The 17,569-nt window shown below is 34.9% G+C and overlaps 1 protein-coding gene across 3 annotated transcripts; it reads left to right on the plus strand.

Moving 5' to 3' along the window:
* Nucleotides 1-5,458: 5,458 nt before the first annotated feature.
* Nucleotides 5,459-17,559, plus strand: LOC116726391 (disabled homolog 2-like). Of its 3 annotated transcripts, none has more exons than XM_032573095.1 (10): nt 5,459-5,575; nt 5,660-5,798; nt 7,426-7,556; nt 8,474-8,572; nt 10,026-10,157; nt 10,881-10,970; nt 11,056-11,103; nt 11,680-11,757; nt 12,015-12,108; nt 16,835-17,559. In XM_032573095.1, the coding sequence occupies exons 1-10, from the start codon at nt 5,561-5,563 to the stop codon at nt 17,161-17,163; spliced, it is 1,155 nt and encodes a 384-aa protein (XP_032428986.1). In that variant the 5' UTR covers nt 5,459-5,560; the 3' UTR covers nt 17,164-17,559. The 3 variants fall into 3 exon arrangements, with proteins under 3 accessions (XP_032428986.1, XP_032428987.1, XP_032428988.1); XM_032573096.1 differs by having other exon boundaries at nt 5,461-5,575; nt 12,018-12,108; XM_032573097.1 differs by having other exon boundaries at nt 5,464-5,575; nt 11,695-11,757.
* Nucleotides 17,560-17,569: the final 10 nt, after the last annotated feature.

A 17,569-nucleotide genomic window follows, 5' to 3' on the forward strand; every position in this document is an offset into this window, starting at 1 on the left:
GATGGGTATATCTAATGGTGGGATTTGATTAACATTTTTAAGCTTGTTAATTGCAGGCTCAGTAATTAATAAATCACATTTTAATTTAAGATCATATAGCAACGTAATAAGCAACATTTTTAATTCAAAAACGCTTTTTGCTTCTACACTGTTGAATAAATGTGTGTCATATATACACCGGAAATACAAAGATTCCAGTCTGAACCTTTTATAAATCAATTAGTTGTGTAAAAATGACATAATGGGTCAAAATGTATGTAGTTAATTAGTCAAAATTAACTTGTTAAAGTCCCAGCCATAGATATAACATATGAATCAAAGTGTGTCAAAGACAGAGAAAACAGGTGAAATCAATTGTCTGGATTGTTAAGTTAAACATTTAGTCTGAAAATCGTCGCCAACTAACAGTTAACCGGACTACATTTTTCACCATTGTCAGACCTGCTGGCGGACGTTTTATCACATGCCTGCAAAGTAAAGCTCACCAGTCTGGCTTTCATGTTGCTGTTTTCTGCTGGGGTCTTCAGCTGTATAAATGTGGATGACACAGAGCTAAAGAGCATGACGTTTTACTTTACTTTAGGGACCAATTAGGGAAGCACTGGTTGTTTATTTTTGAACAGATCTCACATGACGTTTGGCCATTAGTTTACATCTGACAGGACTCTGGACATAACCCAAAAATAACACTTTTAGTCATGCATTCTCCTTCATACTCATAATTTTCACATATTGTTCCAATGATGCAAATAATCTAAAGAAATCTAACTCTAACTGTTAACTGTTGTGTAATATTTTGCACAGGGAGTCAGATAACTGATGATAAAATGACCTGCAGCTCTTTAACAACAGGGCCATCTGTCCTGTGAGACATTAGCTCCTTAATGCATGTTTTTATTTCTTGAATATTGTTGTTGCTGCTGGGAAATCTAACTCTTACCGCCACCCTTCACTGTTCTTGTTAAAAGGAAACTTGAAACCTCGTGAACGCTGCGATGACAGCAATCCTTGACCTCCTTCTGACCGCCATTAAATTTGATTAAATCTCCTGTTTAATTTCCACAGAATACCAAAGTCTCTGCTGCTCCACCAAATCTGCTGCCCGGACCTGATATTCTGTTTTCTGTGTATTATTTTAGCTTTATTAAATTCCCTCTAATTTTAAAGAGATCTGAGAAAAGCTGCTCCTAATCTGAGATGAAACGCTTCCTGTTGCAACAAGTGAGCCGCACTGCTTGAGAACATTTTTCCTGCAAACAGAAAGCTCTCTGCTGCGCTAAGCTCCATGTCACAAGAGACCTGGTATGCAAATATTTATTGGTGAAAGTGCATCGCTTGCGCATTGCAGCCTTTTCAGACGAAAACGGTGCGGACGAAATGAGGAGTCAGGTTTTCTCCATTAGAAACGGTGATTAAAGGTAAATAGACTAAATATTCGCTGGTTTTTAAATTTTATTATTGAGGGAAACAAAAAAAACACATGAAATATATCAGAATAAATACTGACTGTAAAGAATCAGTAAATGTAAATCATGGATACTCATTAAACTTTGTAAATCAGAGTCAGAATCAGCTTCATTGGCCAGGATTGTGTACGCAACCAAAGACTATTAATTTGTTTTTAAGTACTTTAGAGCAGGGGTGTCCAAAGTGTGGCGGGGGGCCATTTGTGGCCCTTGAAATGATTTTGTTTGTCCCCTGACTTCAAGTCAAGATGGATAAAAATTTGGCAAACAAAACCTGATGCCCCAAATTTGTTTGAAATTGTCTGTTTTTCTTTTAAGATTTCAGTCTGAAGCCTGTTTTATGTTTTGGATCTTTAATAACTGAAATTTTTTTTAAAAATCAAACAATTTTTTGCACTTTTAGCCAGGCAAACAATTTGGACACCACTGCTTCAGTGGGAATAAATTAAGGATATATTTGCAGCCATTTAAAAGAAAGATAAAGAAAGAATGACAGTTGTGACAGCACAAAAAATGTTCTTTAGTGTCGATCTGAATGTTAAAGTCTGAATAGTTTGTGTCCAGGATATGTGGGGTCTGCAGAGGAGTTCAAGCTGTTAGGTCATTTTAAACCCTTTGGATTGAGAACAAAATATGATTTAAGTTCATATATCTGTGAAAGAAGGACACACAAATACTTTGGACAATATAATGTATTTAACTTTATCATTAATTCTGTTTTAATGCAACAACTTAACGTTTTTTTGTATCTTGGGAGATACAGAAATTTCACAAGCTGTAAATAATTTTATTTACATCATGACTGGATACATTTAAAGGGGGCGGGGCCAATATCAAGGTCACGCGAATTTATGCCAGATTCAAATACAAACTGATACCATACACTCCAAAATGGCGGACCTCAGGGATGAAAACACACACTGTGAGGTAAGAGTTGTTTTTTTATATATACATATTGATATGAGAGGATTTAATTTTGTAACAATCTTATTTAATAGTTATTTAATGTATATTTGTGAAAAAAATATGAATTGCATTTAAATAGCTTATATATGAAGGCATTTAATGCCTTTTAGGGGTATAAAACAGGAATAGTGACAATCAGATTTCTTTTACTTTAATTCATTTAATTTATAGACCCAAAATTTAAAAATAGTTCCTATTAAAAAACATGAAAATCTGTCATTTTAGCTTAAATACACCATGAAATGGTGAAGAAATCATTTTCAAATGCATATCTGTCCGGCCATTTAACAAGAATTGCAGTTAAACAGTTAAATTCAGACAACGGAGGTTTTGATTTGAGACTTGAATTTTTTTTCCCATTAGCCTGAAGAACAAACCCTCTAAGTTTTTCATTAATTATTGTCTTCCTCATTGTGAGTCACGGTGCTTGGCCTGTGAATGCTGTCGTATCATTTCCCTTCTGAATTTCGGAGATTCATCCTTTCTGAGAAAATACGGCTGCTGCTGCCTTCTGGATGCCATCAGGATCTACTTGACCTGGTCTTCTCCACTGGTTTCAGCATAATAGCAACGCTGTAGTTTACTAAAACAAAACGTTTTTGGAGTGAAACCAGATTTCCTTCTGGATTTCCCACAGGAACTTTGACCGTAGAATAGCAGCAGACCAAAAGTCCTGATTATTTCTGACAGGAATGGAGGAAATTGATGACTTTGACAAATTTGGATTTTAGAATAACACAAGGGTCAAATGTAAATATATGGTTGATTGTCTCAGAGGCATAGAGGGTCATCATTAAATGGTTTGGGTGTCATATAACTTAACCAGAATGAGGCCTATTGACTTCTCATCATGATGGACTGCAGCTGCTGGGGTTTCTTTGCCAACATAAAGAAGTTTGATGGTATTTGATTAGAATTATTGGATGGAATGGAAAATGGAAAAATCAAAGAGAACTGTAGATTTACACAAGTTTGTAAAGACTTTAGGGTTTTTTTCTAAACAACCGAACAGCATCAGCACAAACAATTACTCATCTGTACAAGTTATTCAGATGTGTCACAACTTTGCTGTAGTCTGGAAGATGACCCAACCAATGAAACTCGTTTGGATGTTCAGAAACAACCTGAAAACTGGCACTTCCAAGCTAAAGACTTGGCGTAGCGGCCTGTGTGGGTAAGAAAAATGGCTTCTACAAAAATGTTTTTTGTGCTCAGAAAAGAAAAATAATCAGCTGTTTGGCCTCAACAAATTAACACTTATCTAGAAGGCGGGTTTCAACAGATGACTCGAACCAGAAGACCGGAGCTCTTTAATGTATTTTGGTGCCAATCCATAAAGAAATTTGTAAACATAAGTATTTATTTACCTGTTATGCATAATTCACATTTTGCACGTTTTGGGTTTCAATTGCTTCTAAAAACAGCTCAAGGCGCTTTTAAAAAACCCACACACAGCCGTTTTCAGGCAATAAGTTCATGTTTTAAAAACCTCCCAACATTAGAAGGGCGCTGCGTCGTTACCTAGCAACCACAGCAGAGTTACCTAGCAACCCAAGCTGAGCTCCAGCTCGTTTAATCACCTGGTTTAAGAAAAGTGTTTTGTTGTTGACTTACCATCCAGAAACTACTTGCTGCATGGATTCAGTGTTTAAACGGATTTGTAATGAACTCTTCGTGTGACTAACGCGGTTCTGGTCACTGAGTGAGTAACATACATGTAGGCTACATGCCCGTCTTAGCTAGCAGATAAAAGGTACATTAGCTAAGCTAACTTTGCTAGTTCGGCAGTAAGTACTACAGTAAATATGACTAATGTTACACAGAGGTGGGTAGAGTACTCAAAAATTGTGGGCGAGTAACATTTGTAATGTACTTCTATTGGTTATAAGCAGATTTGGGTAGCAACTAGTTACATTTACTCAGTTACATTTACTTGAGTAGCTTTTTTGATTAAAAACTTTTAGGAGTATTCTTTCTACGCTTTGCTTTTCACTTTTACTTCAGTAATTTCATTATGAAGTATCTCAACTCTTATTTGAGTAAATTTATTTTGGATTATTTACCCACTGAATGAAAAACACGTTTTAACCAGAAATTTTAACCAGAAACACACACAGACAGAATTTTCTTTTACCTGATTTTGTTATTTTTTGTTTCTTATATGAATTATTGTCATTTTGGTTCTTAAAATACCAAAATTTCCATTTAACTTTATATTTTGGTTCTTCTGATGTAATTTTTCAGCATTAAATGATTGATAATTTGATCAGTTACTCAATACTTGAGTAGACTTTTTACCAATTACTTTTATACTCTTACTTGAGTAATTTCCTGGACAGCTACTTTTTACTTTTACTTGGGTAAAGATATGTTGATGTAGTTCTACTCTCACTTGAGTGTAATTTTTGGCTTCTCTACCACCTCTGGTTATAAGTTAGATAGGAACGAGGTCAGAGCTAGTTATAATCTTGTGGCTTGTTTGTTGTTGTTATAGCTACTCCATAGCCCATGCCTATTAAGATGGCTGTCGGCTACAAAGTTCCCAGAAGAGTGACGTCACATGAGAACTATGTACTATGCACAAGTGTGATTTAAAAAAAAAAACTTCTTGAAGATGTAAAAGTGACATTTAACAGTTTTAATGACAAACCAAGCTGACACTGGAACTATTTTAATTGCTTTTGGTTTATCCGAGATTCTGAATTACATCATAAAATGCTTTCCCTTCATGTGTTTATTATATATTAACCTCAATGGTCACCTTACATAACCTGACGTCATATAAAAATAAAACACACAGTGTGTAGATGTAGGCTTTTTTTTAAAATTATTGTTGTAAGTATTTTGCAGACGCTCCAATCTTTTTGGTTTGTTTTTTTTCTGGTTGTAATTGGTTTATTTTAGGAAAATGCCACCAAAGAGCCGGTCGTCGAGGGAAATGCATGACCTTAGATGCACCATTGAGGGAGATCCTCCCTGTTGCTGCCTCTTTGTTCTGCTGAAAACATTCCCATGCATGTGGGCCTCCCAGCGGATGTTAATATATCACCAGTGAGTCTGCAGCCTGACCTTTGACCCCCCAGCGGCTTTGTCAGTGGGACAGGCCAAGCAGCTGGGTCAAAGTGAAGATGGATTCCCTGCAGGTGAGTCAAAGCAGGCACTCTCCTCTGCAAACATTTTCAGGTTTTTCTTGCATCTTGATGGTGAGAAGTTTCTATTTTTGGCAGGAAAAACATCTGAAAGCTTCCAGGCTTTTGCAGAATCTTAAAGAAACAAACATTGTGATCGACACGGTGCAAACGGCCGGGGGCTATCTCGCACTGGGCCAAGAGGCTGTCAGAAGCTTGCCACCATACTTGACAAGAGGTATGAGAGTTTAGTTTGAGGTTTAGTCTCAGGAGAACGTCAGACGAGGCAAAAGGCGTTTTGCTATATTTGCAGTTTAAGGGATGGGCGCTGTACAGATTCAGGATGGAAACCAGGGTAGAAAAGTTTGAGTTTTTCATTACAGTTTAGTTTTATTTTGTAGTGACTTTTTATCTGTCAGTCAGTTTTAATTAGTTTTTAGAGCATCTTTGCTTGTTTTATTAGTTTTTATTATCAGAGTTGGGTAGCAACTAGTTACATTTACTCAGTTACATTTACTTGAATAACTTTTAAGAAAAACATTTACTTTTAGAAGTATTTTTACTACGCTGTACTTTTCACTTTTACTTGAGTAATTTTAGTATGAAGTATTGCTGCTCGTAGTTGAGTAAAATTTCTGGTTTCTCTACCCACTGAAGGAAAAGCAAACATGTTTTAATTCACCAGACTCAGACACACACCTGCCGTTTTTGTTAAAGTTTTATAAGCTTTTACAGAAAGAAACTGGTTTGGAAACAGTTTCTTTTGCTATTTTTGTTATTAATATGAATTATTGTCATTTTGTTCTTTAAAATAACAAAATTTCCACCTAATTTTATATTTTGGTCCGTCTGATGATGTAATTTTTAAATATTAAATGATTGATAATTTGATTAGTTACTATGTACTTGAGTAGACTTTTTACCAAATACATTTTTACTCTTACTTGAGTAACTTCTTGGACGGATACTAATTACTTTTAATTAAGTAAAAATATGTTGAACTAGTGCTGCTAGTCTTATTTGAGTACAATTTTTTGGGTATTCTGCTCTCCTCTGATTAGTTAAATATTGTTTAGTTTTTATTAGTTGTGGTAGTAGTTTCATACTTTTCATACTTTGGTTCATTATAAGTGCAGAATTTTTAAAACGTCATAGTGCTATGATTATGTATACAATGATTGGGTAATGAATACTCAACAGACGGAGGTTTTAACTGGTAAGAGTGAACACAGACGTCCTAAACATGGCGGCGTCTCGTGGGACGCTGAGTTTTGTTTTCCTGATGGGAAGCAGGTAGGACTTCTTCTTCTCTGTCCTTTCCTTTGTGTACTTCTGGAAGTCCTCCAGCTGCTCCAGCTGTTTTAGAAACATCACAAACACACACTGGAAACAATTCAAACAAATTTTTAACTAGAGGAAGCTTTTTACGTCGAGCTGATTAATGTCTGTTTATCTGGTGAGTGAGTCGTCCCGCTCAGCCTGGGATATTCTCTGCGTTTGGCCACCAAACGGAAAGAAAATCCGCTCCTGACATGTTAACCATTACAAGGATATTATGTTTTTATGAGAATATAAAACAAATGCTCCTGAAGTAGTCACTTTGAGAACATGCTGAGGTAAGCACTATAAAAAGCTTATGAGAATCTGATGATTTGACAAGTTTTTGTTAGTAAAATGAGCAACAAATGTGTAGAAAAGTGAAAAATATGTTTATATTTTATATTAATAAATTAAAAAACTCAACAAAATCATATTTGAGGTTAGATTTTAATGCACTTTTCAAAGCTGAAAACCTTTTACTGCTCCTGCAGCTCTTTGTCGTCTTGTTTCTGCTGATGGTTTAGTTTTTTTTGTGTGATTGTCAGGACCGGTTTTGGACCCCAGGGCCCGGTACGAAGGGGACGGGGTCCGTTACAAGGCCAAGCTGATCGGCGTGGACCCGCTGCCGGACCCACAGGGAGAGAAGATGCTGCTGGACTCCATGATGAAACTGAAGGTAATCTGTTAAAAGCAGGTAAATGAATCTATTTCTCTCACAGTTCATATAAACATCAGAAAATGACACTGAAGAAGTAGATGAATAAAAATGGCGTCAGTTGGACTTGGAATTAGTACTTTTTATTTTACTGTTTGCTATAAAAGTGGTTTTAATAGGAAGTTATGAAATGTTGAGTCAGCTGCTTTGTGACTTTTGGTCCGTCCTGACAGCTGCTGCTCTCCTTCACTCAATTAGAGCTTCCTGAATCTAGGGGGCGCTAGTGAGACACAAACATGTCATCTCTGTTTTATGCTGATTTGTCTTGGAAATGAACAAGGGAGTGTTTTGTTCTCAATCCTTAAAATATAATATAAAATTATATTTTTTATATATATATATATAAATATATACTGTATATACACAGTATATATGTATAACGGAATATAATTGGAATAATATTATTGATATATTAAAATATTTATTGAATGTGGCAGTCTGTGATGAAAAGCTGCACCATTATAAACAACAGGAGGACACAACAATAGAAGAATTCAATTGTTTTGGAAGCCAGAACTGAAACAGTTTTAGGTAAAATAATGTAGAAATAAACACACAAAACATAAAAATATATAAAAAATTCACAGAATAATAGATAGAACCCTAAATAGCCCAATTAGACAGTTTATCAGCAGAAATCTATATTTTTGGGGGTTGTTGCACTTTTAATGAATTTAGGAACATGAAATATTTAATTAAATCATCAAAAATGATATTAAGTTATATCTATGCAGTCGAAAAGACCAGCAGAAGTGTTTCATTTGATCAAACGTGTTAAAATAACACAAAACCTTCACATCATGACTCTGCTACGGTTTCCTGTATTTCTGATCTGATCGAAGTTTTCCTTTGCGATTATTTTCCTGTTTGTATTGAAGGGATTTGAAGTTTCAGCGAGGAAACGGGGACAACACAAAATGAGGATCTGGCTGAAAATTTCCTCCAGTGGCCTAAAGATTTTGGATGAGCGAACCGGGGTGAGTCAGCCATCTCAGGTTCAACAGCCACGTGACACATGTTCCGCTTTTTCTCCTCACAGTTTGACCAAACGTTCTCACAAGCCAGAAAAATAAAAACTAAAATTAAGCAAACAAAGCAGTCCATTTATGTTTACTTTTTGTCAGAAAGAGATGTTATTCATCATAGATCCAAAACTTTAGAAGGACTTTTCACCTGTGTTATATTAAAAGAAAGGATATCAATATTTGGACCGATATTGATATCCGATATTAGTATCGCTGTTATGGCTGGTAACTTGTATTTACCAATATTATATAATATCTCACTACAGTTTTGACATGTTTGGAAAAAAGAACCTAACCAGAAACAGATAGAATAAAAATCGGTTGTTTGTGTTAGACCAGTTTTATTTATCAATATGTCAAAAAATGACTAATATCAGCTAATAATATATGGTGCTGACATATCGTGCATTCCTATCAAATTGTACAAATTTATGAAAACAGAATTTTGGGTCACTTTCTTTCAAAATCCTTGCTACATTTAGCTGTTTAACAAATTAAATAAAAGCTGATTTGAGTATAGCAAAGTCGGCATTTCAGTAAGAGTATCTGGAAAACGTATTATAAAAGTTATAAAAGTAAAATATTTTATGTTGTACTTAACATTCTGCACTGTAAGAAAATGACGTCAGGAATAATTTTATTCTAATTAGTAAATAAAGAGACTCTATCTGGATCATTGGGATCTGAATTTCTATGATTCTTGAAAGCCACAGAAAATCATTCCACGTACCACAAATGGCCCACGAGCCACACTTTGGACACCCCTGGGTGAAATATTTGATGCAAATCAGACAGATGGCACACAAATGCTTCGGAGAGTAAAAATGACATCACCGCCGTAAACATTTTTTCAAAGTTTTCCAGTCCTGTGTTAATGTTCAGACTGCAGTGAACAAAGATCTGCTTTAAAGGCAAATTTATTGCATTTTATTGGATTTTTCTCCTTACTGTTAGCTTCATACCAACAATAAGTGATCAAGTAAAGAGACTCAAACCAAGCATTTGACCTGCACTGCAAAAACACAAAATTAGCTTTGGTCTAGCTTCTAGTGCAAATATCTGAGCATGCTTGAAATGAGAAAAAACTAACTTAAACTAACTTTACAAGTAATTTTCCCATAAGAGAAATAATCTGCCACTTTTTCACCAGTACTAAGGAATTATTTTCTTAAAACAAGCTCATTTTTATTGTTGTACTTGTAAGTTATTTTTCTCTTATTTGCTCTAGAAACCAGACCAAAATTACTTGGTAATGTTTTGTGTTTTTGCAGTGTAGCTAAAGTTTAACCAGTGACCCGTTTTATCAGCTCTGATGTTTTCTTGTATAAACTGGAACTACCTGGTCACTATAAGTAGTTTTGAAGCCGAACTTGTTTCTAATGTTCTGTCTTTGTTTTGTTTTCAGATTGTTCTTCATGACCACGACAGATCCAGGATCAGCTCGGTGACCAAAGACAAGTCGGACCCGCGAGCGCTGGCCTACATCTACAGACATGAAGACGCGTACATCCTGTTCTACATCAAGGCGGGACACCAGGTGACGACTCTCAGCGTTGCAGAGGATAATGTGACCAAGTCTCATCACTTTGGAAGATTTACACCCTTTCCCACACGACCATGATGTCGTTTTAAGGAACATAATCAATAAGATCATATAAAATAGTTTGACTCGTTTAAATATTTGAATTGACAATTCCAGCGTCGGTAATTAAACATAACGAATAGCATTTTAATTGACGAAATAAGTAACATTTTCAATTCAAAACCCTCTTTTGCTGCTAAATTATTGAATAAAGACATAATATAATATAATATAATATAATATAATATAATATAATATAATATAATGTATTTGAATTAATTATATTTAGTGATTGGACTCTATTCTGTTTTATAATTGAGTTTATTGCAGGGTCTGTAATTAATTAATAAAATTTTAAACAAAAACAAAATATCAACAAAAAAGCACAATTCCAATTCAAAAACCAATTTCTGCTAATTTTTAAAATAAATAGACGTATAAACTCAACAAAGATATTTATTATTTTTAATCTTTTATTTAGTTTTTAAACCAATTAGAGCTGTGGCTCCAGTTTTTTTGCTGATTTCCTGCAAATTATCTTTGATTTTTGTACTTGAACCATTAATTGGAATAATCTGAATTGGGTCGTAAAAAGGTCAGAATGAGTCGCATGTGGGGATAAGAAGAGGATATGGGTCTTGTTTAGGGTCGTGATTTTATTTACTTCATCGATTGCAGGCGGATCCAATAATTTTGGACATCATGGAGGTTTGTCAGCGTGTGGAGCAACAGGAAACTTCTCAGCAACACCAGCCTACGGCAAGCCAAGTCAGACATAATACAGTTTACATCTTTTATCAGTCTGTTTCCGATTGTTCGTTTTTTACCTTAATTTACTTTTTGTTATTTTCAGAATACCTCTTTAGTGATGCTGACTGACAGTCCGGCTTCTCCAGCAATGGTAAATAAGCATTTTAAGAATTATAGTAAATGATTAATCTGCTGATTAGTCTGATTAATCGATGAATCAGATACAAAAAAATTGTCTCTTTCTGCACATTTTTCATTTAACCATTTGAGTCTTTTTAGACAATATTAGAAATATATTAAAAGATTCAAATGGCAAATAATTCAATTACTTTTTAAAAATAAAAACATAAAAAATTTATTTCTAGAAATGCAATGACAGCATTCCTTTAGCGAACGCTTGATTATTTGTAGCAAAGGATGCATCTGCAGATAAAAAAATACCGTCTACTAATATGTTGATTTGTTTTAGTTTCTTTTATGTAGACCAGGTAAAGCTAAAAATTACAATTGAGGATTTCTGGTTATATTTAAAGATAAAGAAGATTTTTCATCTTAAATGCAAAATGAGTATATTTCTGTACAGTTTTGGTTTAATTACGGCTCTGAGTATGTTGCAAATGGCATTTATTTGAGTCTATTCTACACTTGATGATTAATCGATTACTAAATTAGTTGACGATTATTTCAATAATCGAGTAATCATGACTGATCTGATTAATCGTTTCAGCCTTTTTTGTTTCAGGGAGCAGCTGTGGAGAATATGTTTAGTCCTCCACCTGCATCATCATCAGGACAAATAAATCAGGTGCATAAAACACAAAACATGACGTGACGTTCAGGGAATCAGTAACAGAAGCAGAAAAACACTTTTAACAAAAAAATGTAAATTATTTTCAGCTTTCCTGGGTTTTGGATTTTATGCATAAATAAAAAAATCTATGAACTGAGAAACTATCAGCTAAAAGTTTGTCAGAGAGTAAAATCTTATATGTGCAGTGAGAGTAGATGACATCCTGTCTCATATTAAAGAAAATAAATTGTTTTTTCTTGTTTTTCCGTCAGCCGACGTCTCCTAGTAATGAACTGTTGGAGATATTTTCTCCGCCACTGACAGATCCTCTGACTCTCAATAACATCCCACCTGTCAGCCAGCCAGGTGAGTCAGAACCCAGGGGCGTCCAACCTGTGGCCCAGGGGCCATTTGTAGCCCTTGGAACAATTGTGTGTGGCCCCCAGCTGCAGGTAATAATGGTACAAATTTGGCCCTCAAGTGGAAACTTTTGTTACTTTTTAGTATGAGAATTTCATTTACATATTTAATTTAATTTGTCTTTAACACACAGTGCTAGGCACACGGTATTTTTGTGTTTGATTTTAATTTCATGGTAAGTAAATTAAAATTTTTCACTCAAAACAAAAACTAGAGCACATCAATTCTCCTATTAAAATGGTTAACAGATTAAAGTTCTTATTTTGGTGCTGATAAGAGATTAAAACATTTTCTAGATCAAATGAGGTGAATTCCAAAATTACCCAAAAGGTTTGGAAACTGTCCGCCCTTTTATTAAGACAAAAAAAAAATAATAGCCCTTTTGTTTCATTAAATTATTGCATATTTGATTTATTGCTGAGCTGCGGAAAAGGTTCAGTGCCGCTGGCAAAAAAAGGAATCTGACTTTAAGGTCAGAATGAAGAGGAAAAGTCAGAATTTTCTTTTAGTGCCTTTTTCCTTTTCCTGAGTACTGAGCCCATTAAAAAAATACCAAATTACTTTTGTGTTTTCAGCTGGAAAAACAAAATGGCCCCAGAGTCGTTTCCACTTTGGGATTCTGGAGCAAAAAGTTTGGAAAAAAATCTGCTTTGACCTGTTTATGTAACGGCAGCAGAGACTCGTTCTGCAGACATAACGTGTAAAAATGTTTTAATTTTATGTGTCTGTGTTAAAGTCGACATCTTGTGCCATGGCTCGGTGGAGTCTTTGGATTAAAAACCATTAAAGCCGACCCAAACAGAACAGCGTCCTCAGGACGGATGGGATGTCGTCCTTTACAGTGAGACGATTAGTCGCCATGTTTGGGAAGCAAAGAGCGTTTTTATTTAGAGGTTTTATTTAAGACTTGACAGAGCATAAAACAAAGTCCAGGGAGATGATATAAAACTGCACAAAAAACCCAGGAGTTTACAAACCAGTCAAGAACAAAATTGTTTTTAGAAAACCTGAAGACATTTCTGAGGATTCAAATCAGACTCGGATTTTATCTGTTTGACATTCTGTCAGATAAATAAATACAAACTGTCGCTACCTCTCTGTTAATGACCAAAAAACCTTTAAACTGACAGAAATAATGATAAATAAAATTTTACTGAAAATGAACCAATGAAAATCAGAAATTGTTTTTAAATGTGGTTCAATAGAATGATTGAAAAACTGAAACAGGACAAAAATAATGAGATGCTAAGCTAAAGTATGTCCTGTAATTAGCATTGTACAGTGAGTACGGAAAGTATTCAGACCCCTTTAAACTTTCACTCTTTGTTTCATTGCAGCCGTTTTCTAAAATCAAAAAAGTCAAGATTATTTCTTGTGAATGTACACTCAGCACCCCATCTTGACAGAAAATACCAAAAATCTAGAAATTTTTAGCAAATTTATTAAAAAAGAAAAACTGAAATATCACATGGCCATAAAACAGCTCTATGTAGATGGTACGACGTTCAAAAGTCATGGTTAATTTAATTTAACTTTAATTTTCTTTGGGATCAATAAATATTTTTGAAATTGAATTTGAGCTACTTATGACCAGAGTTGGTAAACTTTGACATGAGGAATCAGTGAACATCTTCTTAATTATGAGTAAATTAATTAAATCTAAACAAAAATTGCAGCTTCAGTCAGACATAAATGAACAATTTGTAATAAAATGTCCCAGTAATTTAACAGTTATCTGCCTTTCCAGCCATTTCACTGCTTGATTCATCTATTCCAATAATCCCGGTTGGAGTGCTGTGTGGGGATCTTTCATGAACTTAATCTGAAGTATTTTAGTTTGAGCATCACTTCCCTAAATTATATTTAGTTTTACCGCATTGTATTAAACAGCGCAGCAGCAATAAGGAACTGCCATCAGATGATGATGATGAAGAAGAAGTGAGAAATGTGGCTCTGACTAACTGCGTTTCCAAAAACCTAGAAACTTTTGGTTTAAGAAGCAGAGAATGATAAACGTCTGATTTTACATTTTTCTCTCTAAATTGATGACTACTTGATCAGTAATGCCTGTCCTCCTGTCTGTGTCTGCTGTCTCCATGGCAACACACTGTAGCATAGCAACAGCGCTGACCGGAATGTTCCAAACATTAACAGCAGCCATTTATTATCACTTCTGATGGTTTGTGTCTCATTAAACTTGCAGAATATTGTGCTGCTGTGAAATATCTTTGTCTGAACGTTGTCCTTTTATGTTTCGAAAGCGTAAACTGCAGAGATGTATTAGCTTGTTATGCTAATTGTAGGTAGCGTCAGAAATGGTGAACCTGGAGCAAGAATGCGCTTGGTTAAGGTTCGACTTCTGAGACAAATTTAATTTCACAAAAACTTTATTGATCCCTAAGGGAAATGAAGTGTCGTAATTCATATTAATTCAAATTGAATGTAGCCTAAGAGCTAGTCCACATGTAGCTGGATATCTGGGAAAATTAATACATTTTTATGCATATTTACCTTTAATTTTACTAAAAGGTCAGACCAAAGTGGAGATTTGAGAAAACTCCATATTTAGGTTTACATGTGAGGAAACTTGAGATTTGGGATCTCGATTGTTGCAGTTTGCGACAAATAATACGCCAGTATATCCACATACTTATTATTCCCAATCAACATCGACTTGTATTTTTTAAATTTTATATTCTAATATGCTATTTTAAACTAGTTTAACCCACACAGATGAACTTTGTGGCAGTATATTTAACTCCTAACAGGAAGTCGTGGTTGTTTTGAAGCAATCTGATTGACTGACAGAGGTTTTAGCTTTGCACTACGCCGCCCCCTATGGGTTTGGCATATTTACTGCAACGCTCTGAGCCGTATTTGTGTGTAAATGAAAACTTTTCTGAAATCGATTTCGTTTATACAATATTTTTTGAACGATTTGGAGCTCTAAGAGATTCTGACTCTAAGCACACCGCATCACATGCAACTTGTAACAAGTTTCCCTGGTCTCCTTCAAAATAAGACAAAAAAGAACCACTTTTGCTTTTTCTGTTAAGGAGAGCAGCTGTTATAAAGTTTCTTATCTCAACACACTAAATTATAAATGGAGAAATAAAACAATAAAGCAAGTTTATTTCGGTAAGAAATATCACTATGAAGTGAAGTTGTAACTAATTCTTATTTTTTCTGATCTAACTCAAATATTTAACAATTTTGCATTTCAAATATTACCAATGAAATTTTATATCAGCAGTCTAAATGCCAAATTATATTTTATTCTCTGTAGTTATTGTCTTTTTTACAAATTTAAATTGTTCCTTATTTATCTTTTTATTATAATTCAACCTGCTTAGCGTTGAGTTTTACCAGCATTAACCAGTTAATGTGAATTTGTGAAGTACTCAAAAGATTAAGTAACATTTTTTTAAATATTAGGTATTCAGTTCAGACTAAATTAGTTTTAGCACCCATGTTTGTAAAAGTCCTTTGTATTTTCACTGACTGACTTGTGGAAGTCTGCAGAATATTTCTGCCACCAGCTGCATTAGATGCAACACATTGGCACAGAGGAAACATTTTTCCAAATACTTCACCGTACCATTTAAAATAGCCTTGATATACAGTCTGATTTCTTTACTTTCTTTAATCTGCGCCAGTAGTGTGAAATAGGAATGCTGCATTTAGAAAAACAACCTCGTTATGTAAAATGAAAAGCAGAATCTGTGTTTTTATCATGTCGGCTGTTTTGACTAAAACACAGGAGGAAACACAGGTTAGCATCTACTGCATTATATTTAAATAAGGTTCCAGTTTTCCAAACAATGGGATTATTTATAGTTATAGATTAGTGTGTTGCTAGAAACCATCATCATTTATGAGCTTCAGCGAAAACAGAAATGGTGGCATGGATGAATAACGGGGAACTTTCTCCTCAGATTGTTAAAGTGGCAACGTAGCAATAACCAGAAATTATACACAGTAAGAATATCACCACTTCAACATGTATTTACTCAAGAAAAAGTCAAAAGTATCTGTCCAAGAAATTACTCAAGATTAAAAAAGTATTTGGTAAAAAGTCGACTCAAGTACTGAGTTACTGATCAAATTATCAATCGTTTAATATTTAAATATTACACAATCAGACGGACCAAAATTTTAAGTCAAGTAGAAATTTTGGTATTTTAAGGATCGAAATGACAATAATTCATATAAATAACAAAAACCTTTCAAAATCAGGCAAAAGAAAATTTTTCCAAATCAGTTTCTTTCAATAAAAAACGTATAAAACTTTAACAGAAGCTGCAGGTCTGAGTCTGGTGAACTTTTGGTTAAAACATGTTTGATTTTTATTCAGTGGGTTGAAAATCCAGAAGTTTTACTCAAGTAACAGAAGAAATGCTTCATAATAAAATTACTCAAGTGAAAGTAAAGAGAACATCACAGTAAAAATAATCCTAAAAGTTACTCAAGTAAATGTAACTAGTTGTGTAAATCTTAATATTCTTATGTAGAGTTGCTGGGAAGCTGGACCGTCAGTCGGCGTCACTAAAGAAATATTCTAAAAACTTATTTCACTTACCAATAAACCAAAATGCTCAGGTTTTTGTTACCAAAGCTTTTCTGTTTTCAGTGGTTTTGCAGAGTAACGTTTAGATCTTTTCTTCTCCGTCAGAGTCTCCATATCCCATCCTGTCCACCGCTCAGCTGCTCTCCATGTTCCCCACCCAGCCACCAGGGGGCTCTCCGTACATCTCCCCACCAGTGTCTCCCAGTTCAATGCCCTGGAATCAGCAGGGGCTTACTGGAAACCAGTGGCCCTTGTTCCCAGCCGGGCCACCGGCGGCGGTTACAGCGCCCCCTGCTGCTCTCCTGCCTCCACCCGGATTCATGATGACGGCGAACCCAGCCATGCCGCCGCTAGTTGACGGATACCAGATCGCCTCACACCCCGCGTACCCGCCGGGCTGCGCTCCTGCACCGGACAACAACCCGCTGCTCTGAACCGGCAGGACGGGAACGGTTGGCCGACCCAATTTATGTCCCCAAATATTTAGTTTGATTAATAAATGTTGACGAGGATTCAACACTTTAATGAACTATTTGCTAAATTAACACTTTCCATCTGGAAAACACAATTCTTTATAAATAAAAGTTAACTAAAAGTTATCATAAAATTATTAATCTGTGATACAAAGAGATCATTTAATGCAGACCACATTTAGTATTCTGCTTATTTTCTGTTTTTGCTGATTTTAAAACTCTTAATCACTGATATGATGATTTGTTAATTCGGGATCAGAAAATGTTCTGTTTTGTGTTTTTAAGGAGTTTTCTGCTGCACAAACTTTAAACTAAATTAGATCTTTTATTGAATTAAATGACGCCTGAGAAAACAGAGTTTTGATGC

The sequence above is a fragment of the Xiphophorus hellerii genome, chromosome 9 (genome assembly GCF_003331165.1).
Source record: "Xiphophorus hellerii strain 12219 chromosome 9, Xiphophorus_hellerii-4.1, whole genome shotgun sequence".
Taxonomy (NCBI): Eukaryota; Metazoa; Chordata; class Actinopteri; order Cyprinodontiformes; family Poeciliidae; genus Xiphophorus; species Xiphophorus hellerii.

What these genes read in the sequence shown, in the direction of transcription:
- LOC116726391 (XM_032573095.1), top strand. An exon ending in GCCACCATACTTGACAAGAG is followed by an intron (nt 5,799 to 7,425) that starts GTATGAGAGTTT and finishes TGTGATTGTCAG; the next exon opens with GACCGGTTTTGGACCCCAGG. An exon ending in CATCAGGACAAATAAATCAG is followed by an intron (nt 11,758 to 12,014) that starts GTGCATAAAACA and finishes TTTTTCCGTCAG; the next exon opens with CCGACGTCTCCTAGTAATGA.